This window comes from Melopsittacus undulatus, unplaced genomic scaffold (genome assembly GCF_012275295.1).
Source record: "Melopsittacus undulatus isolate bMelUnd1 unplaced genomic scaffold, bMelUnd1.mat.Z mat_scaffold_128_arrow_ctg1, whole genome shotgun sequence".
NCBI classification, from domain to species: domain Eukaryota; kingdom Metazoa; phylum Chordata; class Aves; order Psittaciformes; family Psittaculidae; genus Melopsittacus; species Melopsittacus undulatus.
Genome location: NW_022994100.1, coordinates 79,927 through 107,324, shown reverse-complemented (window position 1 = coordinate 107,324; position 27,398 = coordinate 79,927). Strand labels below are relative to the sequence as shown.

Sequence of the window (27,398 nt, the reverse complement as noted above, 5' to 3'; positions counted from 1 at the left end):
AAACAGAGCTAATGAGAACTGCAGCTCTGTGACTTCTGGATGTGACTGAATCATTTTGGCTATATTCCTATGAAGAGGGAATAGCTTTGGTCCTTGCTCAGAAACTAGGACCCTATAAGAAGACAGTGGTGCATTTTTCAAAACAGCTGGATGAAGCAAGCAAAGGATAGCCCAGATGCCCAAGGGCTGTGGCTGCAGTTGTCATGAACATTGAAGAGGCTTGCAAATTTACCTTGGGACAAAAGATTACTGTACTAGTGTCTCATGTTGTATTAGCAGTTCTGGAACAGAAAGAAGCCCACTGGTTATCTCCTTCATGGTTTTTTTTTTTTTTGGTTTTTAAATTTAAGCTGGTGACTCTGATCAGGAAACTGGAAATAATTTGGCCAATATTGAAGCCAAACAAGAAGCTGAACAATCTAAAATCATTCTTTTAATCCCTGATGGCAAACTAACAATTGAGAAATCTAAACCTAGATATTCAGAGGATAGAAAATTGATTGAAGATCTCAAAGGACAGGAAAAAAAAGGGGGTTGGGTTCAGATACATGATGGGCGAATAGTAATTCCCTGTAATCAACTCTGGAAGATACTTCAGGAGGAACCTAATAAAACTCATTGGGGTCGCAACTCTTTGTATAAATACTTAGACAGGCAAATTGTAGGAAGGCGAAATTAGAAATCAAATTGGTACAACTGGGGAGGAAGCTACCCAGGACAGTACTGGCAAATAAATTTTCCTGAGTTACCGAGAACAGGTTACCAATATTTGTTGGTGTTAACGGATACTTTTTCAGGGTGGCCAGAAGCATTCCCTTGTAGAATAAATAATGTAAGACAAGTAATTGGAACATCGTTGTATGATATACCTTGTTTTGGAGTACCAGAGGCAATTTCTTCCGACCGAGGCTCGCACTTTAGAGCAAAATAGTTGTAAAATATGTCAGGAAATAAATTAATATTGGTACCAAGCCTTACCACTGGCTCTATTAAGGCTTTGAACTAAACCTCGGTCGAAAGAAAAGGCTAGACCATGTAAAATTTTATATGGAAGACCATATGGGGTCCAACAGGGAGTGCCTCTCCAAGTGGGAGAAGAAAACCATGTGGCTGGAACTCGAAGCAGAGGACTGGAGAGTCCAGTACATAATATACAACCTGGAGATTATGTATACCACAGAGGAAGATCTCGAACCAAGGTAGAAGGGGCCGTTCCAAGTATTACTCACAACTTTCACTACTATCAAATTAGAGAACAAAGCGTCTGGATTCAAAAAGGCTCCAAAAGCTCCCTGGAAAATCACATCAAGTGCAGCAGGGAAAGCATTGAAAGACATACATCATTTGGCATGTTGGGCAGCTAAACAACTAAATATAACTTCAGACATAATATCCTCACTTGCCACGGATACAGATAGTGTAAGACATGCATCTTTACAAAATCGAGCAGCAATTGATTTTTTATTATTGGCCCATGGACATGGCTGTGAGGATTTCGAAGGTATGTGTTGTATGAACTTATCTGATCATTCTGAATCGATCCATGCCAAGCTTAAAAAATTGCAGGAGAATATGAAAGAGCTTAGAATTGCTGGAAGTGGATTGGATGAATGGCTAAACAACCTAGGAGTTACTGGATGGTTCAGAGATATACTTAAACAAGGTTTTCTAATCTTAATTATAGTACCTTGCATAATACAATTTATATCAAAATTACTCCATAAATCAATAGAAGGAACATGGATAGCTCTGTCATAAATAATATAGTAAAAGAATTTACTCACTTTATAGAAAAAGGGGGGACTGATACACTGGTAACCAATGTACAGGGGGGTAATATAGAGAAATTGTACAAGGGGGTTAAAGGAATTCCTTTACTTAAACAAAAGTATTGTCTGTCCTAAGTATCTGCCACTGCCACCTTGCCAAGGCATTGATTATTGCTGGAGGGGAAGAAGCAGATGCTAGTTCTGCTGACAAAAGCAGATGAAAGGTCCTGCTGATAAGCCGGGGAGAAGCAGACTGGGCGATCAGGCCTTAAGACCATGACAAAAACACGGATGTTTATTCCTACTGATAAGCAGTAGGAGAAGCAGACTGGGCGCCAACTAACCCTAAATCCATGTCTGAAGATTAAAAGGTAAAAAGGTTAAGAAGAGGAAGACTCATTTACTTCATCTTGAAGACCCCTGCCCACAGGAGGAAGACTCATTTACTTCATCCTGAGACCCCTGCCCATGATCAGAAGGGGCACTGCGCAAGTGCAAAGGACCTTCCGGCTCATTATAATACGAAGCGGGGATAGGTAATAAATATGTATAGGCGGATTGAGCAATCTCATGTCTATGTATACCTTAAGAGAATAAGTGTAAAGGGACAACCACCCTGAGGTGTGCATGCTTTGCAGGAGCTATCCCCATGCACCTCAGCGCTGAATAAAAGCATACCTACTTTACAACTTTAACTAGTTGTGGAGTCTATCCGCGTATCAATAAAACACTGGCAGATTCAAAGGGTTGTTTGATAAGGGTGTGGTAGTTCTTTTCCAGATCCTCAATGCCTACAGAAGAAGCTGGGGCCTGTACTGGGTTTACTAATGGTTTATTAAGAAGCTCTCCAGCACAGTAAAAACTAAATATTTTATTTATCAAGTTTTATACATTGAAAGCACATCTTTATCTTAACAGACACACGAGATAAACAGCAGTTCTATTTTTGAATCCTTGCTATAGCTACGAAAACTATTTAATGAGAGTATTTATGTGTTGTTCTGATAAGTGTTTGCAGTGCTTTCATGTGTTAAGTCTTTCTGAAAGTGTTGCTCGGGGAATGTAGATGGGTTTCCTGTGCTATGTGTTCATTGCCCTCACCATTCCCCTGCCGAGACTTAGTAAGGTATATTGGTAAAGATTTTTCTTGCCCATTCAGTTACCTGCCACTTTGAGGGCAAGGACAGACATTGTTGGAATAGTTTTTCTGAGCTTTACTAGTTGCTTTTTGGAAAGTGCGGGGTAAAGAACTGAGATGATGAGGGGAGAGCAAAGAACATCTGTTGCCAAGTTAAAAATTACTTTAGCAATACCCTAATAGTAAACTAATTTTGCGTGCTTGACATTAATATTTCAAGATTTCTGATTAAGTCTTAACATTCATTTTAGGAGCTCCAGGACACTGTGGAGATGGAACAGAATGAAGCACAGCACTTACAGGAAGCATTTCCTAATGGTTTTAGTGCGCCGGGCGGCTGGTACGTGTTACATAAATATGGAGGGCTTGGGCTGTTCCTGGCATTGTCCATCCGCAGAATGGTATTCCTTTTCCTGTATATTAACTGTAAACATTTGGGAGCTGAGGTTGTTACATGTATTGATTCCAGAGTTTGCTCTTGACTGTTCAAATTCAAGCTTGTGCTAGAACCCTAAAAACTCACTCACGTGAACCCTGTAAAACACTAGTCATCTTCCCTAGCAAGAAGGACACTGGGTTTTGGGGGGGTTGCATTGAGCAACGCATGAAATCTCAGCCCTCACATCAACAGATGGGGCACTACTGCGCCTGTCAGTGACTGCAGGGCCCTGTCAAACAAAGCTCTCTTCTTGTGGCAAGGGTAGACTGAAGTAGAGGATCAGTTATTTGTGACAGATCAGTTTGGTACTGCTTTGAGTTATTTGTGTTGAGCATCTCAGCCCAGTAATGTCCTTGTATTCAGATGGCTTAGGCTAAATGCATCCTCTTTGCTGTTCTCTTAGCCGTGAGTAGGAGAGCAGTTGGGTCGGTGAGTGGCAAATAATTTGGTGTTTGAGGCTCTAAGCTGAGGGTTTTGAGGAAAAGTAATTTTATGAAAATAATTCTCTAATAATCACTCAAAGCAGGACGTTCCTCAGCTTTTGGGATCTTGCCTAAGGAACAGAAATTCCTATATAAACAACCCCAGCCTGCTGCATGGTGTGGAATTCCTTTGCTTTATATATAACCTTAATGACTTATCTAACCCATGGTATATAATCTTAAGGGGTGAGTCAGGCTTCCCATGGTTTGAAATTGTTTCAAAGAGCTGTGAAGTGTTTGAGATCTGCCTGTTAGACTGCAACTCTGCGCTGTGGTTCACGTGATGAAAAGCCAGGCTTCATGTTCTGTGTGAAATGTAATGGTACGCTGAATTCCAAAGTGCTCAGTGCTGTGTTTGGAGTGCTTCTAATTCACTGGCTAGCAGCCTGTCTAGCAGAGACATTAAGAGCTATCCTGAAGTCAGCTGCATTCTTCAGCTGACAATGGAGTAGGCAGGCTTTATTAATTCTTTTTCTTTCAGAAGAGATTGTGAATTGTCTTCATTCACACAGATGGGTTGGAACTTAGTCCTGTGAGTGAGCAGATTGATATTGTAATGGTATTCTCCTTATACTTACCTGCTATTTATACACTTATTATTCATGCATTTTACAGTGAGTCTGTGGAATCCCAGAGATGTGATGTGAGGCAGCGAGTGAATGAAGCAAAACGAAAAAAGGTAGCTGCAGTACCAGGATTTCCTAGTGATATGCCTGCAACAAGCACAGATGATTCTCGAGAAATTCCTGCGTAAGTATGAGTGGCTTTTCTTACTGCTGTCATGCCAGTGTGGTGGGAAGGGCAGGTCTGGGTGAGTGAGCTCTTGCAGATCTGAGACTGACAGAGCTGCTTTAGAGTTGTAGATGTTCCACAGGGTGGAAAGTTGTGCTGTCAGCTCAAGCTAGCTTATATGCAGCACTGTAAAACCTGGAAATGAAAGTAATGAAGGTGATTATGTTCCTTTCTAATGTGTATGTTGGGAAGATGAGAAATCATCACTTAAACGCCAAACGTCTCATCTCTAAAGTCACTTTGAGTTTATGAAATATCTTGGCTACGGAATGTATGGCTGGGTTCTCCTTGTGTTCTGCAAAGAGGAATTAAAAACTGAGCTATCCTGTCATAAGAGGAAAGGTATGGTTAAGCTTAAAAGGAAAACTAATGATAAATGCTGGTTTTATTGTACCTGACAGTTGGTTTAGGTCTTGACTTACCAAGCTGTTCTGGGACAGGAAATAAATCAGACTTGTTAAAAGCAACAAAGACCACCTACTGAAAGATCCGAGATTTCTGGAAAGGAAAGCTGTGGTTTTTTTTCCCTACAGTCGGGACCTGATTGTTAGATGTTCTTGTGTGCAGTCTGACATGTAGTAGTAACATTTCTTAAATAGTATTTTTTGGACAAGGTCAAATATTTCTGCCAAAATGAGGGAGTTCTCTTGATGGCTGAAGCTAAATTGTTATCCTAAAATCCCAAACTGATTTGGGTTGGAAGGGACCTTAAAGCTCACCCGGATCCAACCTCCCTGCTCAAACAAATGCTCGATGGAGCATAATTGGTCAGGATCCATCTGTATTGCTGTAAATAGGTCTTCAGTCCTCTTCCTCAAACGTTCTTCCATTGACTTTCTCCATTTCTGTTCCTATGTGTCCCAAAATGCATGGGGAGCCAAGTACTGATTGTCTATTGAGTGCATTTTGTAAGTGATGGAGAAAGCAAAGCACTTGAGCCCTGGTGATGCAGGCCTTCAAATCTGAGGAAGAATGAGACTGTACGCACAGAGGAATGGGACACTTCATGGGTTTAGCTGTTTTTCTCTCATGTTCTTGGTTCTGATGTTCTCATTTAGCAGAGGAATCTCACTGAAATGAAAAGCAAGTTGAGTATGTCTTCAGGCCTTTGTATTCCAGGTGTTTATTTAGAGAGCAGTTTATCATTACACAAAAGCAAGGTTGTGAAACATGCTTCAGTTCTTTCCTTTTGTGGTTCAGGTTAGCAGCCAACTGTGTAAATGTACTATCTCATTGCAGCTACGTAGTGTCAAGGTAGTGGGTGGGAAGCCAAAGCAGAAGTACCTGCATGTCACAGATGGTATAGATGAGCAGGGAATCCTGGAGGAAAGGTATGTTTGTTGTGGTGAGGCAGAGAGCAGAAGTCAGGAGTGTACGGGAGGAATGACGTTTTAAGATGCGAACTCGCATCTCTTGGTCCTTGTGTTTCTCCTATTTTATATCCTCCTTCCACACCACCAAAATCCACACCCTTCCCTGAGGGAAGTCTTTGCTGATGTGCCCTGCCAGTAGTGCTCACGCAGGGGTGCCAGGATAAATCTTGTGCAGTGCCTCATCGTTTTTTTCAGCTGTTTAAATCGGCATTAGTGTAACTGGTTTTCAGAAGGGCTCTGCCTTGTGGTGTGGCAAGGAGCAGAGCCTTCACCTCGTCCCTGAGGTGCAGACCAGGCAGATTGTGAGTCCAGCAGGTGGCACTGGCTGTCTTCTAGACTGCACTCATCTTCCCTAGCAAGAAGGACACTGGGTTTTGGGGGGGTTGCATTGAGCAACGCATGAAATCTCAGCCCTCACGTCAACAGATGGGGCACTACTGCGCCTGTCAGTGACTGCAGGGCCCTGTCAAACAAAGCTCTCTTCTTGTGGCAAGGGTAGACTGAAGTAGAGGATCAGTTATTTGTGATAGATCAGTTTGGTACTGCTTTGAGTTATTTGTGTTGAGCATCTCAGCCCAGTAATGTCCTTGTATTCAGATGGCTTAGGCTAAATGCATCCTCTTTGCTGTTCTCTTAGCCGTGAGTAGGAGAGCAGTTGGGTCGGTGAGTGGCAAATAATTTGGTGTTTGAGGCTCTAAGCTGAGGGTTTTGAGGAAAAGTAATTTTATGAAAATAATTCTCTAATAATCACTCAAAGCAGGACGTTCCTCAGCTTTTGGGATCTTGCCTAAGGAACAGAAATTCCTATATAAACAACCCCAGCCTGCTGCTGTATGGTGTGGAATTCCTTTGCTTTATAACCTTAATGACTTATCTAACCCATGGTATATAATCTTAAGGGGTGAGTCAGGCTTCCCATGGTTTGAAATTGTTTCAAAGAGCTGTGAAGTGTTTGAGATCTGCCTGTTAGACTGCAACTCTGCGCTGTGGTTCACGTGATGAAAAGCCAGGCTTCATGTTCTGTGTGAAATGTAATGGTACGCTGAATTCCAAAGTGCTCAGTGCTGTGTTTGGAGTGCTTCTAATTCACTGGCTAGCAGCCTGTCTAGCAGAGACATTAAGAGCTATCCTGAAGTCAGCTGCATTCTTCAGCTGACAATGGAGTAGGCAGGCTTTATTAATTCTTTTTCTTTCAGAAGAGATTGTGAATTGTCTTCATTCACACAGATGGGTTGGAACTTAGTCCTGTGAGTGAGCAGATTGATATTGTAATGGTATTCTCCTTATACTTACCTGCTATTTATACACTTATTATTCATGCATTTTACAGTGAGTCTGTGGAATCCCAGAGATGTGATGTGAGGCAGCGAGTGAATGAAGCAGAATGAAAAAAGGCAGCAAAATCACCTGTGAGCATTCTGCCTGTGACCCCAGAAGATCTTGGGGAAATTCCTATGTAAGTATGAGTGGCTTTTCTTACTGCTGTCATGCCAGTGTGGTGGGAAGGGCAGGTCTGGGTGAGTGAGCTCTTGCAGATCTGAGACTGACAGAGCTGCTTTAGAGTTGTAGATGTTCCACAGGGTGGAAAGTTGTGCTGTCAGCTCAAGCTAGCTTATATGCAGCACTGTAAAACCTGGAAATGAAAGTAATGGAGGTGATTATGTTCCTTTCTAATGTGTATGTTGGGAAGATGAGAAATCATCACTTAAACGCCAAACGTCTCATCTCTAAAGTCACTTTGAGTTTATGAAATATCTTGGCTACGGAATGTATGGCTGGGTTCTCCTTGTGTTCTGCAAAGAGGAATTAAAAACTGAGCCATCCTGTCATAAGAGGAAAGGTATGGTTAAGCTTAAAAGGAAAACTAATGATAAATGCTGGTTTTATTGTACCTGACAGTTGGTTTAGGTCTTGACTTACCAAGCTGTTCTGGGACAGGAAATAAATCAGACTTGTTAAAAGCAACAAAGACCACCTACTGAAAGATCCGAGATTTCTGGAAAGGAAAGCTGTGGTTTTTTTCCCTACAGTCGGGACCTGATTATTAGAGGTCCTTGTCTCCTGGGTTCAGCTGTAGTAGTCATTTTTCTCCTTTTTAGCAGCCATCTTTTCACCGCTGGGGCAGTTGATCCCAAGTGTACTGGACACCTCTCCAAGTAAACGTGAACCGTGGCCTGCACTCTACTGCCAAAGGGATCGAGAAAAATGCCTTGGCAATATCAGTTGTGCCATTCCTCTTAGCTGCCTTTGACTCCAGTTCCCACTGAAGTTCTAGCATGTCTGGTATGGCAGCACTCAATGGTGGGGTGACTTCATTCGGGCCATGATAGTCTACAGTTAGTATTCACTTGTGCACTGGCCATATGGGGCTAAACTGGCCAGACCACAGCAACTTGCCCCATCCTGTGCTTCTCCATTAAGGGGCGTTTTGCAGTCTGTCGTGGAGGAACAACTCTTCTTAAATGGCATTTTTTGGACAAGGACAAATATTTCTGCCAAAATGAGGGAACTCTCTCGATGACTAAATTGTGATCCTAAAATTAGAGACTGTTTAGGTTGGAAGGGAGCTTAAAGCTCCTCCAGTTCCAGCCCCTGCCATGGGCAGAGAGACCTTCCACTGGAGCAGCTGCTCCAAGCCCCTGTGTCCAACCTGGCCTTGAACACTGCCAGGGATGGGGCAGCCACAGCTTCTCTGGGCACCCTGTGCCAGCGCCTCAGCACCCTCCCAGGGAACAGCTTCTGCCTAAGAGCTCAGCTCAGTCTCCCCTGTTCTGTCCGGTTCAAGCCATTCCCCTTGTCCTGTCCCTACAGGCCCTTGTCCCAAGCCCCTCTCCAGCTTTCCTGCAGCCCCTTTAGGCACTGGAGCTGCTCTCAGGTGTCCCCTTCAGGAGCCTTCTCTTGCCCAGGCTGCCCCAGCCCAGCTCTCTCAGCCTGGCTCCAGAGCAGAGCTGCTCCAGCCCTCGCAGCATCTCCATGGTCTCCTCTGGGCTCACTGGTTCATTGTTACCAAGAGTCTGGTTTCAGTGTGTTCCCTGGTAGCACTTATTTCTGTAAGATTTTTTTTTTATTATTGAGTCAGAATGTTGAGCTGCTCCTATTTTTTACTGTTGTGATAATTTCTGTTATATGGTGGATTTAATCCTGTAGATACTTCTCTCTGATAAAACTTTGGAAAGGTGAATCTGGAGTACATGAATTTTTAGTCCCATGCTACGGCAGGAGTAGTTCCAGGCAAACATTCCAGGCAAATATTGTGTCTTCCACTTTCAACTACAGTCTTCCATGTCACTTCTTGACTGTTTCATCATCCCTAAAAATGGGAGACTTTCCACTACTGATCCCGGGTTGGGAGGGTAGGGACAGAGCCCTCCTCTATTTATTCTGGATTTATAAAAAGGTCACATCTTATGCTGTGCTTATGGAGCTGGAGAAGTACTTTTACTCATATGGGAAAAGCGTGTTTGTTCTGTGGAGGATGATTTACATGAATTTAAATAGTACTATTAATCTTCCAATTTTTATCTGTTGCCTGGCTGTGTAGTAATAGATTGGGAGAGTGTGCTAAGCTTGCCATCTCACATCCTATTTATTCAAATCTAACCAGCAAGCTTGCGACCCAAGTTTTCTCACACTTCACATATTGTCTTAGAACAATGAGAGTTAGGCTCATATCCCAGTTCTCTAGGTCAGCACTGGTTCCATTGTCGGGTCTCTTTACCTGCTGCATTTTTACACAGCTCTAGTGCTAGAGCTGCTTGGCTGTGCTAGCACAGGACTGTGCCTATGCTAAGCCTGTTTGAGGGACTTAGTAAAGTACAAATGCATCACATATGTGTCTAAATCCTATACCAGCTGGGTATCTTGGATTTTGCATCTGCCAAGAGTCTCATTCCTCTCCTCCCACAGCTGCTATAGATTGTAACTGAATAGGTGGTTTTCACCCTCTTTGTGCTGAATGTGAGCAACAGTCTACTCCTGACATCATTAGGGCACAAAAAAGGGGATTGTCTGCAGTGGCTTTCTAATTTTGAACTCTGCAGCAGGTATTTAGCACACGTCCATGCTGTGTTAAAGTGTGGATACAAGAGTCCCTTGATCAAGCAGAATGCTTCAGCACAGTAAGAAACTTGCAAATTATCTCACCCTTCAAATCTGTCAAGAAAGGCACTTTTTGGAGGAAGAGAAAGGAAGTTGCACAGTGGATGTCTCAGTTAACATTGAATTCAAGGCAAAAGAAGATGCTTGCTTTATTCCCTGTGTAAAATTCTTACCCCTTAAAATATTTTAGAATCTGCATATTCATTATAACTCTCAAGTCTCAGAAGATGGTAACTTGGGGAAATAGAGGTTTCTTTTTGCCTAAGCACTTTTGAGGGAGCAGGCTAGCCATTAGGAGGAGGTTCATCTCCAGTGACGTATATGTGATATACTGATGTTTTTTCTTTGAAGAACATAGCACTGTGCTTTGGCTTTCATACCTAGGGAGAAAGATGTTTTGAAAAGAGCTTCTGTGGATTAAAAAAAAAGAAATTGGGTCAGTCTTTTAAAAACTAAAGAAGAATCTGATTTACTTTTTGCTTTTAGTGTAGTAAAATAGATTTTAAAGTTATTTTAAATCTAAATTAAAGGGGTGAATTTGTAACTTCTGAACTTTGTCTTTTCATGTTGCTGTATGTGCAAACAGAAACAAATATACCAGCATTTATGTGCTTGCCAGCCATGGCTGATCAAAACATGAGGGGGTTTTGTGACCCTTCTGGTTATGCACAGAAAAACAAAAAAGGCAGTTTCTTTTGGCATCATTTCATTTCAGATGAAGGCACCTACGTGTAAATGTCTGTGATACTGGTGTCCCTATGCTCATTGGGTGCCCCAGCTCCCCCTCTTGTCCCTGAATGCCTTTGGAGAAACCAGAAGGCAGTTGGCTAAGCCTGACGCCCTGGTGCCATTGCAGGTGCTGTAGCACTCAGTGTCAGATCTTTAGTTAGTGAGTTGTCTGTAAACCCCTTCATATCTGCTGGCCTCTGCCAATCCCCTTGGGATTCCTGAGGGCCTGTCGTTGAGCACTCGTTTCTTAGGCTCAGGTAACCAAATCCTGCTTTTCTGTTTCTGCTTCTCACGCTCTTTGTCTTCTGATAGTGGGAGCATAGGAGCTTAAATCTAGGTATTTTATCCTCTGGCCTTAATCTTTGTAACTCTGCACCCTCCCCTGTGACTTTATAAATAGGCTAAGGGAGGCAAATAGAGCAATAAATAGCAGTTAATGTATACAGGCAAAGCCCTTCTGTGGTTGTTTATGCCAAGTGTGACTGAAGGTCAGGGGTGGCAGTGCTGTTTTTATTTGAACAGATGCTATTTGTGCAAAGTAGAATATTTTTATATAAAAAAAAAGTCTGCACCTCAAACTTTGAGTCTGGTTTAATCAAAGTATCAATACAGTTGAAAACTGGCAGCAAATAACTTAGCAGCACTTCAGTCTGGAGTGAGAGCAAATGCTTTGAATTTAGGATTTTGTACAGTCCCCCTGCAGGCCTGTGTCCCTGGCAGGGACTGGCTATTCTTCATATTGACAGCAAACGCTTCTTTCTAGTTGGCAACTGTAGGATGCCTGCCCACATTGTGGTTTGGTATATTGAATTTCTCATTGATGAGCTACTTGTGCTTTTAATGCTTTGTATGTTTTCCAGATACGTTTTTCCATTCAGATTAAAATGAGGGAAGAAATTTCCTGTTCATTGATCTTTTCAGTCTTACTCTCCTACAGCTTTTAGCCACCTGATGTACCAACCTGAAGAACTCTGTTCTTCAAATTAATTGCAACACTTTCCTCAGTTCCACACATCAGCAAATTGGTACTGAAGCAAACACCCAACAGCCAAGTTTGGTTTGTTGTAGTACCTGAAAAGCAATCACAGGATAATTCAGGTTACAAGGGTGCCCTCTCTGTTACTGCAGTAGTTCCTGGGGTTTTATTTTGCATTTAGCTTACTGCTTGTTTATGTGAGTTTCAGCCTTTGTTTTTAGATAATGGCTCTTCAGTTTGTAGCATGTTTCCTTTTGCTTGAATTTATGCCTTTACATTATAAATACTAAAGAGCTTAACTTGCAAATATTCCAGTGTTCTAATGCTTCCACATCACTTTGTTTTTATCTTCTGTGCTTCCTGCACCTCTAGGCTGTTACTGGCAGATCTTATTATCTTCGTGTCAGCTTTGTGATCCGCTCTGGAAGTTCAGAGGAACTGTGTCTTGCATAGCTCAATACGCTGCACAATAAAATCGAGAGAACAACACAAAACTGGTATTTCTTCAGAAAAGTTACAGGAGTGGCTCTAGGGTCACACACAGTATCTAGTGCAAATAACATTGCACTCTTAGGCAGAAGCATTTCAGTTTTGGCTTGTGCGATGTTTTCTGCAATGCTGTTTGATTTTTCTGCATTTGTATTTCAGGTGGTACAAGGTAACAGCAACCTTTGTTCCGTCTTGAAATGCTTCTTACAACTGAAGCACTGGGGTTTTGTTTTACTTAATTTAGCTTTCTAATGTTTCATCTCTCTGCTTTAAGTTTTATCACGGCTTTTTACTGTCAAGATTATTAGGCAGTCAAGGAAATGAACAAAATTAACGACTATGTTTATTCATTAACACAGAGCAGGAAAATTGAAGAAGAAACTGAATAAGGTGTTCAGTGAAGGCAGATGAAAGAGAAGAAGAAACACAGAACTTTGATTTTCTGGTTACTGATTTGTATTTTTCATTTGCAGGTATATGAAATGCCGCATAACATGTGATCAGATCAATGCAGTTGTTGAAAACCTGAACAAAGCGATTACGAGCAAATACAGGATCCGCAATCAGGCTCTAAGTTCTATGAATGCAGCAGATAGAAACACGTACTACAGATACTTAAGAGAAGAAAGTGATAACAAAGAAGGTATTTGTTTTATCCCTTTGTTAGTGCCAGATTTGTAACATTCAGATATTGCAGCACAAGTATAAAGATACGAACAAAATACTGAATCATTAATAACAGCATGTGCTTTTCATGTTATGGTGTAACTCAGAGCATTTTATTCTCAGCAAACAGTCTATGCAGGCTGTGGTCAATGGTGGAATGGTGTAACCTACTGGAGGTAAAATGTTTACAAAATCTGCTGTTACTTATTCTCAGATGAAAAAAAAAAGTGGAAAAAAAACTAATAGTTTGTGAAGTTCCAGTGCTTCAGCAGTCTGGAGCTGGGAAAGTTCTGCTTCCACCTCCGTGGAAGGGAAGGGGAACAGAAATGAAGTTTGTTTCCAGATTAGATTCTAGGCCATAAGGAATAGAAGTGTCTTATTACTGTACAGATCTGGGTAATCAGTAGAAAGTCCTTTTTATATTCTCCGTATAAAAAACCTTTAAAAATACTCAACATAAAACCGTTTTCTGGCTAAAGTTGTACGGTGTAGCAACAAGGGTTATGTTTTTGTGTGAAGAGTTTTCCCATGACCAACTTGGTGGCTTTTTATATGTTTTTGCTTAAGAAATTATCGCTTTCACAGTGTGTTGTAGCAAAATCTTGGAGTGCACAAAGGTTTAGTGAGGAATTGCTACAAGTTCCGGAAGCTCCTGCTTTGATAACCAAGCTGTATAAATAGTGCTTTCAGTTTCTAAGCTAGAATGGACATGAACTATTAGAAACTTGTTGGGAAATCTGGGTAATCAGCCATGCTGCAGAGGGTTTATAGAAAAGACAGGGCTGTCTGATAGTCTCAAGAGGTTTTCTCCTCTTGAAAGTGTGGAGGGGGAGACAACAAACCAAAATGTCTTTCCCTCAACTTAGAAGCCAGCTGTACTTACAGGTTAGTTTTTCAAAGAGACATGGCACAATGAATCTCTAATATTAAAATACCCTATTTGACATTCTTCTTGAGAACAAGAACGTAATTATTCCTGGAGGGGTGTACTCCACATGCTGAGCTTGGCAATATCCTTAGAATGTTCTCAGGTGTCCGAGTTCAGACATAAAACATGGAGCAAACCCTATCTGTCTCGCAGAAGGAGAGTTCTTTATGTAGGGGCCTGCCTCTTAATTTTTGCCCTGGGCAGAATGCAAGAGTATTCTGCCCTAAGCATTCACTGGGAGCTCAGGAGTCACCTTATGACAAACTGAGACTTTTTCTTGCTTCTTTTGGATTTGTTGTTCATCGAGACTCTCCCAGTATTATAGTAGTGTGACAATATGCTGTGGGCTTGCTTGAGTGAGTCCAGAAGAGGCCACAGAGTTGCTGCGAGGGCTGGAGCAGCTCTGCTCTGGAGCCAGGCTGAGAGAGCTGGGCTGGGGCAGCCTGGACGAGAGAAGGCTCCTGAAGGGGAGACCTGAGAGCAGCTCCAGTGCCTAAAGGGGCTCCAGAAAAGCTGGAGAGGGGCTTGGGACAAGCTCTAACTTAGGCAGAAGCTGTTCCCTGTGAGGGTGCTGAGGCGCTGGCACAGGGTGCCCAGAGAAGCTGTGGCTGCCCCATCCCTGGCAGTGTTCAAGGCCAGGTTGGACACAGGGGCTTGGAGCAGCTGCTCCAGTGGAAGGGGTCCCTTCCTGTGGCAGGGGTTGGAACTGGAGGAGCCTTAAGTTTCTTCCAATACAGACCACTGTGTGATTGTATGTACACCCTGACAGGAGCATATGTGTGGTTTGGGAGATGTTAGCTACAGCTGAAAACAGAGGGAGCTCAGTGAATGGGGCCTGTGGATCGTGCAGGTTTTCCATTAACTTAATGAACCCTGGTAATTCTTCCTGGTGATAGTTTAGACGGTAGGACAAAGCTCCTGAGACAGTGTGATGCTGCCCTACTGATGACTGTATTGCTCATCAGCACATGCAGTTGCTAAGTAGAAGCTGTGTAGTAATGTGTGCAATATCAAGTGTATCCTACAACAGTTATTTCTCTAGCAAAGCTGGTTTTTGTTTTCCAGGTTGTGTTTTTATTGTGGAGGAGGATATCCAACTGTTCACCCCTATGAAAACGGATAAGCGCTTCCATAAGATCATCGTCATCCTGCGCCACTGCCGAAGGCTGAAAGAAATTCATGTCTCCGGAATTACCCGCTATGTCATATGCTAACATGCTTCACGTACTCTGCTTCCCCCAGATGTAGATGGCAGCAGTGTTTTGAGACGCAGAGAGAGTTTTGTTTTATGCAGAAAGTTTCCATGTGTGGATGTTACTTTTGAGATTTATTTTTTTCTGAAAGGCAGTGTTTTCCCTGCTGTGTTTTCATACAGTCTGGGTCAGGACATGGAATCTCAAATGTCCTCAAAGTACCTGGTTTTTGTTTTGAAAACTTGAGAGGGAGCTAATGCCTTTTGATAAATTATATGTGCAAACCAAAGACGTGATTGGCTCATCTGTTGTCACAGGCAGTTCTAATCACATTTTCAGGTCAGCACTTGAAAGTTAATATCCTCTACATGGTCATGATGGTCTGGTTTTTGTTGATGAGTTAGAAACTGTGTCCCAAGCTCTGCAGCTACTCAAAGGGAATTTCATTACTTCATGAAGACAAAAAAGACAGTTAGATTTTTCCCTCAGATTTACCCTTGGACCAAAATTTTACAGAGCAGTGTCTGTTTTTCAGAAAAAAAGTTGACGTCCTCTGCAAGAATGGTGCCCAAACTTGTCAGTTTGTGATATAGAAGGTTGTTTTGACATACCTAGGAGTCCCAGAACAAACTTACTGCGATAAGTGCTAATTCTGCAAGTTGGTCAAAAAAGAGAAATGTGTGGTCTGCAAGTCTGTGTCTGTTTTAAACCCATGATCTAATCTAAAGTATCTGCTCTTATGGGCCCTGAATATGACAATGTGTTTAAAAAAGATTTTAAATTTATTAATAAAGGTGTACCCCAATCCATGCAATGCAACCCTGGATTTCTGTGGTTTTTTTCTGAGTGGGGGGTGTTGGTTGGTTTTGAGTTGGAGTTTTCTTGGTCTTCTGCTTCGGGTACTGAGGTCCAACCTGAGGTTTCTACTCTGCATTGTGTTGGAATAAACTGAGAGAACCACAGTCTGGTTTGGGTTTCAGAGAAGCTTAAAATCATAGAATAGTTAGGGTTGGAAAGGACCTGAAGATCATCCAGTTCTCGGGGTGGGAACATCTCACACTAAACCATGTCACAGGATCACAGAATCCCAAGGGTTGGAAGGGACCTCGAAAGATCATGTAGTCCAGCCCCCCTGCAAGAGCAGGGTAACCTAAGAGTACATCACACAGGAACTTGTCCAGGCGGGCCTTGAATATCTCCAACGTAGGAGACTCCACAACCCCCCTGGGCAACCTGTTCCAGTGCTCTGTCACTCTCACAGTAAAGAAGTTCTTCCTGATGTTAACGTGGAAGCTCCTGTGGTCCAGTTTACACCCACTGCCCCATGTCCTATCACTGGGTATCACTGGAAAAAACCTAGCTCCACCATCCTGACACCTACCCTTTACATATTTGTAAACACTGATGAAGTCACCCCTCTGTAACCCAAGGCTTTGTCCAGCCTGGCCTTGAACACTGCCAGGGATGGAGCATTCACAGCCTCTGGGCAACCCATTCCAGTACCTCACCACCCTCACAGGAAAGAACGTCTTCCTTACATCCAACCTAAACTTACCCTGGTTAAGTTTCAACCCGTTACCCCTTGTCCTGTCACTACAGTCCCTAATGAAGAGTCCCCCACCAGCATCCCTATAGCCCCCTTCAGATACTGGAAGGCTGCTCTGAGGTCTCCACACAGCCTTCTCCAGGCTGAACAGCCCCAACTTTCTCAGCCTCTCTTCATACAGGAGGTGCTCCAGTCGCTGATCATCCTCGTGGCCTCCTCTGGACTTGTTCCAACAGTTCCATGTCCTTTTTGTTTTGAAGGCACCAGAACTGCACACAATACTCCAAGTGAGGTCTCACAAGAGCAGAGTAGAGGGGCAGGATCACCTCCTTCGACCTGCTGGTCACGCTCCTCTTCATGCAGCCCAGAATACTGTTGCTTTCTGAGCTGTGAGTGCACACTGCTGTCTTATGTTTATTTTCTGACTGACCAACACCCCCAAGTCCTTCTCTGCAGGGCTGCTGTGACCCTCTTCTCTGCCCAACCTGTAGCTGTGCCTGGGATTGCTCCAACCCAGGTGTAGAACCTTACACTTGGCATGGTTAAACTTCATGAGTTTGGCATCAGCTCACTTCACAAGCGTGTCAAGGTCCCTCTGGATGGCATTCCTTCCCTCTAGCGTATCAACAGAGCCATACAGCTTGGTGTCATTGGCAAACTTGCTGAGGGTGCACTCAATCCCATTGTCCATGTCAGCGATGAAGATGTTAAGACTGGTCCCAACACTGATCCCTGAGGGACGCTGCTCGTTACTGGTCTCCAGGTGGACATTGAGCCATTGACCACAACTCTTTGTGTGTGTCTATCCAGCTAGTTCTTTATCCACCAAGTGGTCCACCTATCAAATTGATGACACTCCAATTTAGAGACAAGGATGTTGTGTGGGACAGTGTCAAATGCTTTGCACAAGTCCAGGTAGATGACATCAACTGCTCCACCCCTGTCCATCATTTTTGTAGCCCCGTTGTAGAAGGCCACCACATTAGGCAGGATTTCCCCTTAGTGAAGCCATGCTGGCTGTCACCAAGCACCTTGTTATTTTTCATGTGCCTTAGCATGCCTTGCAGGAGAATCTGCTCCCAGGTTTTGCCAGGCACAGAGGTGGTATTGACTGGTCTGTAATTCCCCGTGTCATCCATCTTCCCCTTCTTGAAAATGGGGGTTATATTTCCCTTTTTCCAGTCATCAGGAACTTGTCCTGACTGCCATAATTTTTCAAATATGATAGCCAGTGGATTTGCACCTTTATTCGCCAGCTCCTTCAGGACCCATGGGTGGATTTCATCAGATGCCATGGACTTGTGTACATTCAGGTTCTTAATATGGTCTCGAACCAGGTCTAGATTTTCACAGAGCCCAAGGCCTAGATTTTCAGAGTCCCTGCATCCACCTTCCAAGACTTGGGTGGTGCGGTCAGAGCCTTTGCCAGTGATGACTGAGGCAAAGAAGCCATTCAGAACCTCAACCTTCTCCAAATCCTGTGTAGCCAGTTCTCCCGAATGTTTCCGGAGGGGGCCTACATTGTCCCTATTCTGTTTTTTAGCTGCTACATACCTATAAAATCCCTTCCTCTTATCTTTAACATCCCTTGCCAAGTTTAGCTCCAATTGGGCCTTAGCTTTCTAACCTGGTCCCTAGCTTCCCGGTCAATATCCCTGTATTCATCCCAGGCCACATGTCCTTGCTTTCACCTTTTATAAGCCTCTTTTTTCCTGTGAATTTTTCTCAGCAGCTCTTTATCCATCCCAGGGGGTCTCCTGTCCCTCCTGCTGCACTTCCTTCTAGTCGGGACGCAACACTCCTGAGCTTGTAGCAGGTGATCCTTGAATATTAACCAAGAGTCATAGGCCCCCCTGCCCTCTAGGGTTTTATCCCATGGAACCTTACTAAGCAGGTTCCTGAATAATATATTATTATACAAATATATATATATAGGGAAATATAACCCCCATTTTCAATATTCAGGAACCTGGTAAGAGGGGAGGCTGCGGTGCAGAGCTTGGAGTGTAGAGAGTGCCTGTGCTGGTCTGGTGAGGGAAAGGTGCAGAATGGGCAGGGCTGCGCTCGCTGCTCCCTGGTGCAGGTCCACTTGCAGCAGGTGGCTGAGCTACGGCATGCTGTCAGTAAGCTGCAAGATGTCAGGGAAGCTGAGAGGAAGCAGGACTGCTTGCTCCAGGCTCAAACAGCGCAGGGGCCTCAAGCTTCCCCTCTAACTCACGGAGGAAAGAAGGAGGCTGTTGACCAGGGAAGCTGGGAATTAGTAACAAAGAAAAACAAACAAAGGACGAAGAGAACAATTAAACGCAAGGGGCTTCCTCCTAAATCTGCTGTACCCACCCAGAACCGCTCTGCTGTCCTGCAGGGGGCTGATGAGGAAACGCACTCACACCAGAACACCCGGCTGGTGCACTGGTACAGAAGATCTCTACTGGTGCCGCCTGCAAAAAGCGGCGGGTTGTAGTAGTAGGGGACTCTGCCCTGAAAGGGACAGAAGCGCTCATCTGTCACCCTGACCCGGGCGCAAGGGAGGTGTGTTGTCTACCTGGGGCACGGATCAGGGATGCTGTGGAGAGGCTGCCTGCTCTAGTAAGTCCCACGGACTATTACCCGCTTCTAGTGATACATGTGGGTGCTAGGGATATAGATAGTAGTAGCCTGAGGAGTATAAAGAAGGACTACAGAGCTCTGGGAGAGGTGGTCGGGGGTTCTGGAGCTCAGATAGTCTTTTCGACAATTCTCCAAGACACAGGGGAGGACCTTTCAAAGGCTAGGAGGATTGGACAGGTTAATAAATGGTTAAAAGGGTGGAGTCATAGTCAAGGGTTTGGGTGTCTTGGACATGGGGCCCACATTTGTAGGCCAGGCCTACTGGGGGCTGGTGGAGCTGCTCTGATAAAGAAAGGGAAGAGCAGTTTAGCTGGGAGGCTTGCCAGACTTGTCAAGGATGCTTTAAACTAGTTGTGTTGGGGGAGGGGAGCATCATTCCATCCCAACACACCCAGGCAGTTGCCAGCACCTATAATAAATACTTGGAGCAATGTAGAGATATCCTAGCCGCTCCAGCCAATGAGCAGGCTTCATTTGGAGCTCGGCTAAGATGTCTCTATACAAATGCCCGTAGCATGGGGAACAAACAAGAGGAATTAGAGATGTGGGCACATCTACAGGGCTATGATATAACGGGCATCACAGAAACATGGTGGGATGGCTCCTTTGACTGGAGTGGTGGAATGGAAGGTTACAGGTTCTTTAGAAAAGACAGGCCCGGTAGGAGGGGAGGGGGAGTTGCCCTTTATGTTAGGGATAGGCTGGAGAGTATGGAACTGTGTCTGGGAACAACTGACCAGTTAACAGAAAGTTTATGGGTCAGGGTTAAGAGGAAATAGCTGATGGGACACATTACTGTCAGGATCTGTTACAGACCACCTGACCAAGAGGAACCTGTGGATGAAGAACGCTACAGACAAATAGGAAAAGCCTCACACTCTCAGGCCCTTGTTCTCATGGGGGACTTCAACCACCCTGACATCTGTTGGGGCAAAGGTACAGCCCAGCACAAGCAATCCAGGAGGTTTCTTGATTGTGTGGAAGACAATTTCCTTCTGCAAGCAATAGAGGAGCCAACGAGGAGAGGTGCCCTGCTTGACCTCGTGCTCACCAACAGGGAAGGGCTCGTTGGAAATGTGACTCTCCAGGGAAGTCTTGGATGCAGCAATCACGAGATGGTCGAAATCGAGGTCCTCAGGACAGTGAGAAGAGTGTGCAGCAAGCTCACTGACCTGGACTTCCAGAGAGCAGACTTTGGCCTCTTCAGGAACCTGCTTAGCAAGGTTCCATGGGATATAGCCCTAGAGGGCAGGGGGGCCCAAGACTCTTGGTTAATATTCAAGGATCACCTGCTACAAGCTCAGGAGTGTTACATCCCGACTAGAAGGAAGTGCAGCAGGAGGGCCAGGAGACCTCCTGGGATGGATAAGGAGCTGCTGAGAAAAATTCACAGGAAAAAAGAGGCTTATAAAAGGTGGAAACAAGGACAGGTGGCCTGGGATGAATACAGGGATGTTGTCAGGGTAGCTAGGGACCAAGGTAGGAAAGCTAAGGCCCAATTGGAGCTAAACTTGGCAAGGGATGTTAAAGATAAGAGGAAGGGATTTTATAGGTATGTAGCAGCTAAAAAACAGACTAAGGACAACCTAGGCCCCCTCCAGAAACTTTCGGGAGAACTGGCTACACAGGACTTGGAGGAGGCTGAGGTTCTGAATGACTTCTTTGCCTCGGTCTTCACTGGCAAAGGCTCTGACCGCAGCACCCGAGTCTTGGAAGGCAGACGCATGGACTGTGAAAAACTAGACCTTGGGCCTACTGTACATGAGGATCTGGTTCGAGACCCTTTTAAGAACCTGAATGTACACAAGTCCATGGGACCTGATGAAATCCATCCATGGGTCCTGAAGGAGCTGTTGAATGAAGTTGCAAATCCACTGGCCATCATATTTGAAAAATCCTGGCAGTCAGGTGAAGTTTCTGATGACTGGAAAAAGGGAAATATAACCCCCATTTTCAAGAAGGAGAAAATGGATGACCTGGGGAATTACAGACCAGTCAGTCTCACCTCTGTGCCTGGCAAAGTCTGGGAGCAGATTCTCCTGCAAGGCATGCTAAGGCACAGGAAGAACAACAAGGTGCTTGGTGACAGCCAGCATGGCTTCACTAAGGGGAAATCCTGCCTGACCAACCTGGTGGCCTTCTATGATGGGGCTACGGAAACGATGGACAGGGGTGGAGCAGTTGACGTCATCTACCTGGACTTGTGCAAAGAGTTCGACACTGTCCCACACTACATCCTTGTCTCTAAATTGGAGTGTCATCAATTTGATAGGTGGACCACTTGATGGATAAAGAACTGGGTGGATGGTCGCATGCAAAGAGTTGTGGTCAACTGTTCAATGTCCGCCTGGAGACCAGTAACGAGTGGTGTCTCTCAGTGATCCATGTTGGGACCGGTCTTGTTTAATATCTTTGTTGCCGACATGGACAATGGAATTGAGAATCAATGAGTGAATCGGAGAAGTGAATAGCAACACACCCTTCTCACTCAAGCAATTATATAAGTTTTTGGTGTTTCCATTTTTTTTTCTATTACAATTCAGTAGTATTCGTTATTTAGGTGATGTGAGACTAGTAACGGATGATACATCCAGCCTTTATGTCACTTTGTGAGCTCAAGCTGCTTGGACTCTCCTGGTAACACTTCAAGGCTGTTTCATGCTTAGTAGAAGTCTTGTGGATTGATTTATCCTGAAGTTTCTTTTTTTTTTGTCCCTTATTGATTTCATTTTTCCCAGATTTCAGGGAGAATTTGTCCACAGGAGAGCCTCAGCCCCTGTTCCCCTGTACCGCTTTGCACTGGTCATCTCCACCTCACCCATTCCTGCTGATGCAGCTACTCCTGCCACGTGCTGAGCAGCAGCATTGCAGTTATGAACTGATGTTTTATGGTTGATATTTATGCAGCAGCTTAGAAACCTAAACACTGACATTTACCTATGGCCTGAGCAGGCCATGAGCTCCTTCACAGGCATAAGCTGGGCTAGCTTGAAAGCTTTACTGATGTAATGACTGAAACCTGTGTGCTTGTTCCTTGACAGGGATGGTGGTTCTGGCCATTAGTACTTCAGCATTGGCTCAGCAAAACAGACGAATGTGCCAGGGTGCTTTTCCTGCAGCTCACACAAAGAGTTGTGGCCAATGGCTCAATGTTCAGCTGGAGACCAGTACTGAGTGGTGTCCCTCAGGGATCGGTGTTGGGACTGGTCTTGTTCAACATCTTTGTCGGTGACATGGACAGCGGGATTGAGTGCACCCGCAGCAAGATTGCCAATGACACCAAGCTGTGTGGTTCGGTTGATACGCTGCAGGGAAGGAATGCCATTCAGAGGAACCTTGACACGCTTGTGAGGTGAGCTGATGCCAACCTCATGAAGTTTAAGCATGACAAGTGCAAGGTCCTACACCTGGGTCAGAGCAATCCCAGGCACAGCTACAGGTTGGGCAAAGAACAGATTCAGAGCAGCCCTGAGGAGAGGATGTTATGGGGACCGTCCTGTGGGACTAGGTGGGCTGGTGTTGGAGGAGGGCCAAGGAGAATAACATTAAGCCACTCCTGGGGACTCCCAATCCTAGTGTTTGCTGAGCCCAAAGCCCCATACTGAAGCTGTGTGCCTGTGTGCCAGCAGTGGGTTCATGGGCCTCAGAGCAGATACAACATGGAAAGGTGCTATGGAGGGATGATTCACAATCACTGGAGGCTGTTGGATGTGGTCTAGGCTGCGCCAAGCCTGGACCAGGACCTCAAAGAAGTCATCATCCAACCTCTCAGTCCTGTAATTTCAAAATCAGCTAGTTCAGGCTTATTCTTCCTTGAACGGGCTTGCTCCTCTCTTACAGTGGGAGCAGCACTCTGGACATCCTGCCCTTCCCTCTGCAAGAACTCAGGAATAATTGCAAGGGGAGAAGAAGACTCATTCACCTTTTACTGTCCGTCTCTTCTCTGTGTAATCCAGTTGGTGTTTGTCTTGATGGTGATAATTACTCAGGAGTATGTAACTGCAAGAGAAATGTTTAATTAAGAGTGGGTTTATCACTAGTCTGTTGTCTGCTTCCATCTGGAAAGAGTGTGGGTGTGTCAGTCATCTTGGCAGCCCAGGTTGGAGGTCTGACAGCCCGATTCTGCACTCTCCCAAAAAAGTAAGGAAATAAATGACATTAAAATACTAATGGGACCCTTCTTTCCCTGCTGCTGCCATGTGAGCTCCTGATTTCTAAATAATACTTCATCCAAGATCCACATTTTCTGCTCCCTGGAATTGTTCAAGGCCAGGCTGGACAGGGCTTGGAGCAAGCTGCACTACTGGAAGGTGTCCCTGTCCATGGCAGGGGGTTGGAGCTGGGTGATCTTTAAGGTCCCTCCAACCTAAAGCAGTTTGGGATTCCATACCCACTGAGGATAAACCAGGTTTGCCTCAACTGAATCCATAATGCAGAACAGTGTCCTCTATGTGGTCAGATTTCCAGGTGCCCTGTAAGGATATCTGCTCTTCTAGATGATGCAGTTATTTGCCTCCAGATGAGTTTAAATCAAAATTACATTTACTAGCTCTTTAGAAATGCCCAGTAATATACTCCTGCAATATCTTAAAAGTCAGAAGGCTTTTAAAAGCCACAAAAATCTTGCTCAGGGTGCAAAGGCTCCTCATTTAAGCATATTGGAATCAAAAGGCTTTAAATTATCAGCCTGTGCTACCTCCTGGGAAGGGTCAACAAAGGTGAAGGTGGCCCAGAAACCTGATTGCACAGGGAATTAGCACTAGAAATATTTCTCCTCTTGTTGCTCTCAGGTGCAGTGGACATTCAGGGCAGAATGTGTCCCTGCCTTACAATAACTGCAATGAGCATAACCAGCTGGAGTGATTTATACACATTTTCACTCTGGGAAATCATGCTGATCTTAAGAGGGTTTTTAATTAAACAATGTGGTGTTACAAGCTGCAAATACGTTGATTTTGTGTTTATTCTTTGCAGCAGCATTTCCTTCTGGCTGTTGCTCAGTTGCTTAAGGAGAGAAAGGCTCAGGATTGCTACCCACCAGGAAATGGCTCCGGGATCCTGCTCTCAAAAGGGTGGATGTATGGGAATACATATATGAGCAGCTGGGGAAGTGCTGATCTTGGAGCTGGGCTGCTGTAGTGTGTCACTGGAGGGTGTATCCCAAATACGACACTGGGTCTCTCCTGGATCCTCACTTCTCCCTTCCCTGCAACTGGCAAATCTGGAAATAGATGGAGTTGCAGTATTTCTTTCCCCTGCTGATAATGAAGTGGGTAATTAGGCAGAGCAGCAGCAATTTCACTGGTTCTTTAAAACTCAATGAACATAAACCATTCTGTTTCTCCCCATGCTGGTGCGTCCCAGCAATGAAGCCCCTGCTGTCCCTCAGCACTGCCAGGTGTGAATAATCTGGCAGTTGAATATAGGTGCTGTGGGGCTGTGAAATGCCCTGGCAACATTTCAGGCAGGAGTTGGGTGGGTACGAACGTATATGCACATGCCAATTCAAATTTAAACAGTCCTTCACGTGAAGAGTGAGCCTTGCCCATGCAGCGGGACCCCTGGTTTGTTAGTAAAGTATATGAGGATCAAATGGATGTCTCTGTGCTGGTGGGTGCCTGGCTCTGGGGCTCCTCTGTCCCTGCCTGACCCCGTGCCTGCTTGTCCCTCACTCCTGGCCTGATTTGGATGTTTTGAGATGTTTTGACTGCTCTACTGTCTGCAGTGACGTGTTCATGGGGCTTCCTCCTGCTGTGTGATGGGCTAAGCTCTTTATGAAGCATCTGTACAGGATCCTCCTTGGGCATTTCCATCCCCAGATTGTCACAGATGACTTGGAAGTTATCAATACTTTGTGGTGCAACGTGAACCAGGAGGGGTTCCCACACAGCATAAGCATTCCCAAGATGACCTCATGAGGACATGCAACAGCTGGCTAATTCCAAGGGACAAAAGCAGTACATCAGATGCAGGGGTACTTGCATCTTCTCAGCTTGAGGTGGAAGCGAGCAGCTCTGCAGCGCTGCCAACCTTTCCCTGCTGAACTGCCAGCTAAGAGCCTCTAGAAAGGCGCAGCAGTATTAGTTAAGAGCTTCTTTCCCAAATGACCCAAATGAGGCATTACCTCAAATGTGCTCCCCATGTGACATCCAGATGCTGCTTTTGGACAAACTGTGCTGGTCTGGGAGATTTCTCTGCAGGGAGGTTGTTGTCAGCATCTGCTTCTTTGCCTTCCTAGCTTTGAAGTGTTTGGGCTGAGTTGTAAATTCAAGTTGATCCCCCTATTAAAAAGCACACTCAGCTACACACTGCTCAGCTTCAGTCTTTCATGGTCTCTGAGAGGCTGGGACAGTTTGCATCACTTCCAAAACACCTTTTTAAGCTTAAAAACACTATTTGCAATTAGAACAGTGAAGGGAAATGGCCAGTCTTGGAGGAAAAAAAACGTAATGTTCTCTTGTTGTGTACTTGAGATTGGTTATTTCTCATGTTGAAATATTCCCAAAACGTTTGATCTGAAATCTAAAGGGCTGTATGGTGCCTCAGCTTTGTTCTCAGAGGAGATAGCATCTCCTGGCACAGACCAGGCTGCTTAAGGTCATTTGAGAACTTCACTTGCACATGTTCAAACAGATCTTTCATTATCATCCATCAATACCTCCATCCTCACCCAGTCCTTTGGATACCCACTGCGGCTGGTGCAAAGCCATCCCACTTAATTGGTACCTCAGGGAAGCTGTTTCCATTCCGAAGCCTGCTCTGCTTTAATTAATGGATAAAAATTTCTGTGAATAGGAAGACCTTAACTCACTCCCATTTTTATTTCTCTTCTGCTTCCCATGCTTCTCCCAGGTAATTTGGGGGGGCACTTTGTGAAGCTCCATGGAAAGATTGCCTGGCCACTTGTTTCCTACAGACACAGTCCAGCAAAGAGCAGGGATGCTTGTTAAACACAAGTTAATTGTTCCTGAGATAGCTCCTTTGTTAAAGCTGAGCTTGGATCCAAGTACTCCAAGGAACTTTCCCTGGAGGGTGGGGAAACAGCAGTTTTGAGGTGATGCTGTTTACTCTGCGCATCTTCTGCATTTGGCATGCTGGGGACAGCCCTGACAAATTCAAAGTGTCTGCTTTTACAAAGAACACCACAACTTCTAAAAGAATTCTCATTATTTTCTGCATTTCTTCTATGGGAACAATGAGGAGTGCAGCTGGTCTAGGTACCAGCCTCCAAAATTACCCGGTAGTGCCGAGGACCCTGCACGGTTCCTTCTGCTGTGCCTGGGCTCCCCTTGCCCCTCATAGCTTCGGAAGCCATGGCCAAGCCAGTGCCATCAAGGGTTATGGGCAGGCAGAGGTTGTGCTTTTAATTAGAACCTTTCAATTGAACACAGGACTGTTAATGATTGAGTTACCAGGGTAAATGGCTTGTGTGGTAAGTAGCGAAGGACACTGGGCGGAAAAAGGGAGGCGATGCTGTGGGGTGCAGGATTTCCTTCTTGGGCATGTGCTAATTGCTTGTGAAAAATGGGCTCTGGGTGGCAGAGAAACAGGGAAGCACTGTGGCAAAATCTGGGCTCTCCAAGGCCACCCCTGGAGCTCCCCAGCACATTAAACCGGGAGGCGTTTCATGTCCTTGGGAGGCTTCTGCCATTATTCTGGCAGATGTGATGCTCATGGTCTGTATAAAGGCTGCTTATGGCATACGTGAAAAATAGTAGCAGGAGGTTGAAAATGATGGAGAATGGGGGTGTGCAGCTGCTCTATGGGCATCCCCCTGTACCAGAGAGCTGTGACAAGCTCCTTCCCAAGGATTTATAAAGGTGGCTGCCTACGACGTGACAGAGACTTCATCGTTTTTCTCTTTGCTTTGGCAGTTTTAGGTCAGTTTAATAAGAGAGAAGAAAACAGGAGACCTTCAAGGGAGTTGATGCCAAATTGGGAAATGAAAAGCTTTGCTCTGAACTACTTTTGTTGCCAGTGAGATGGAAGGAGCCAGCTGGGATCCCTCGCAGCTGCCACGTGGTAGCTCTTGCCCCGGTTTGGTGGGTGGGTGATTTGACATCAGCGTTAAATTGAACGTGATGTGGGAAGATGGAGGAAGAAGTGAGTAAAGAGTGTTAATTCAGGATGCAAGGAGGGTGCCAAGGCCTGGGTGCTGCTGTGGTGGGGTGGG

The 27,398-nt window shown here is 44.8% G+C and overlaps 1 protein-coding gene across 1 annotated transcript in view; it reads left to right on the top strand.

Moving 5' to 3' along the window:
* LOC117435859 (spindle and kinetochore-associated protein 1-like) overlaps positions 1-27,398 on the top strand; it is a 77,700-nt gene that overhangs the window by 18,265 nt on the left and 32,037 nt on the right. Inside the window, exons 4-5 of the mRNA XM_034073872.1 lie at positions 3,159-3,247; positions 4,444-4,578. Of these exons, the coding sequence (XP_033929763.1) occupies positions 3,159-3,247; positions 4,444-4,578 (224 nt within the window). The remainder of the gene's footprint in view (positions 1-3,158; positions 3,248-4,443; positions 4,579-27,398) is intronic.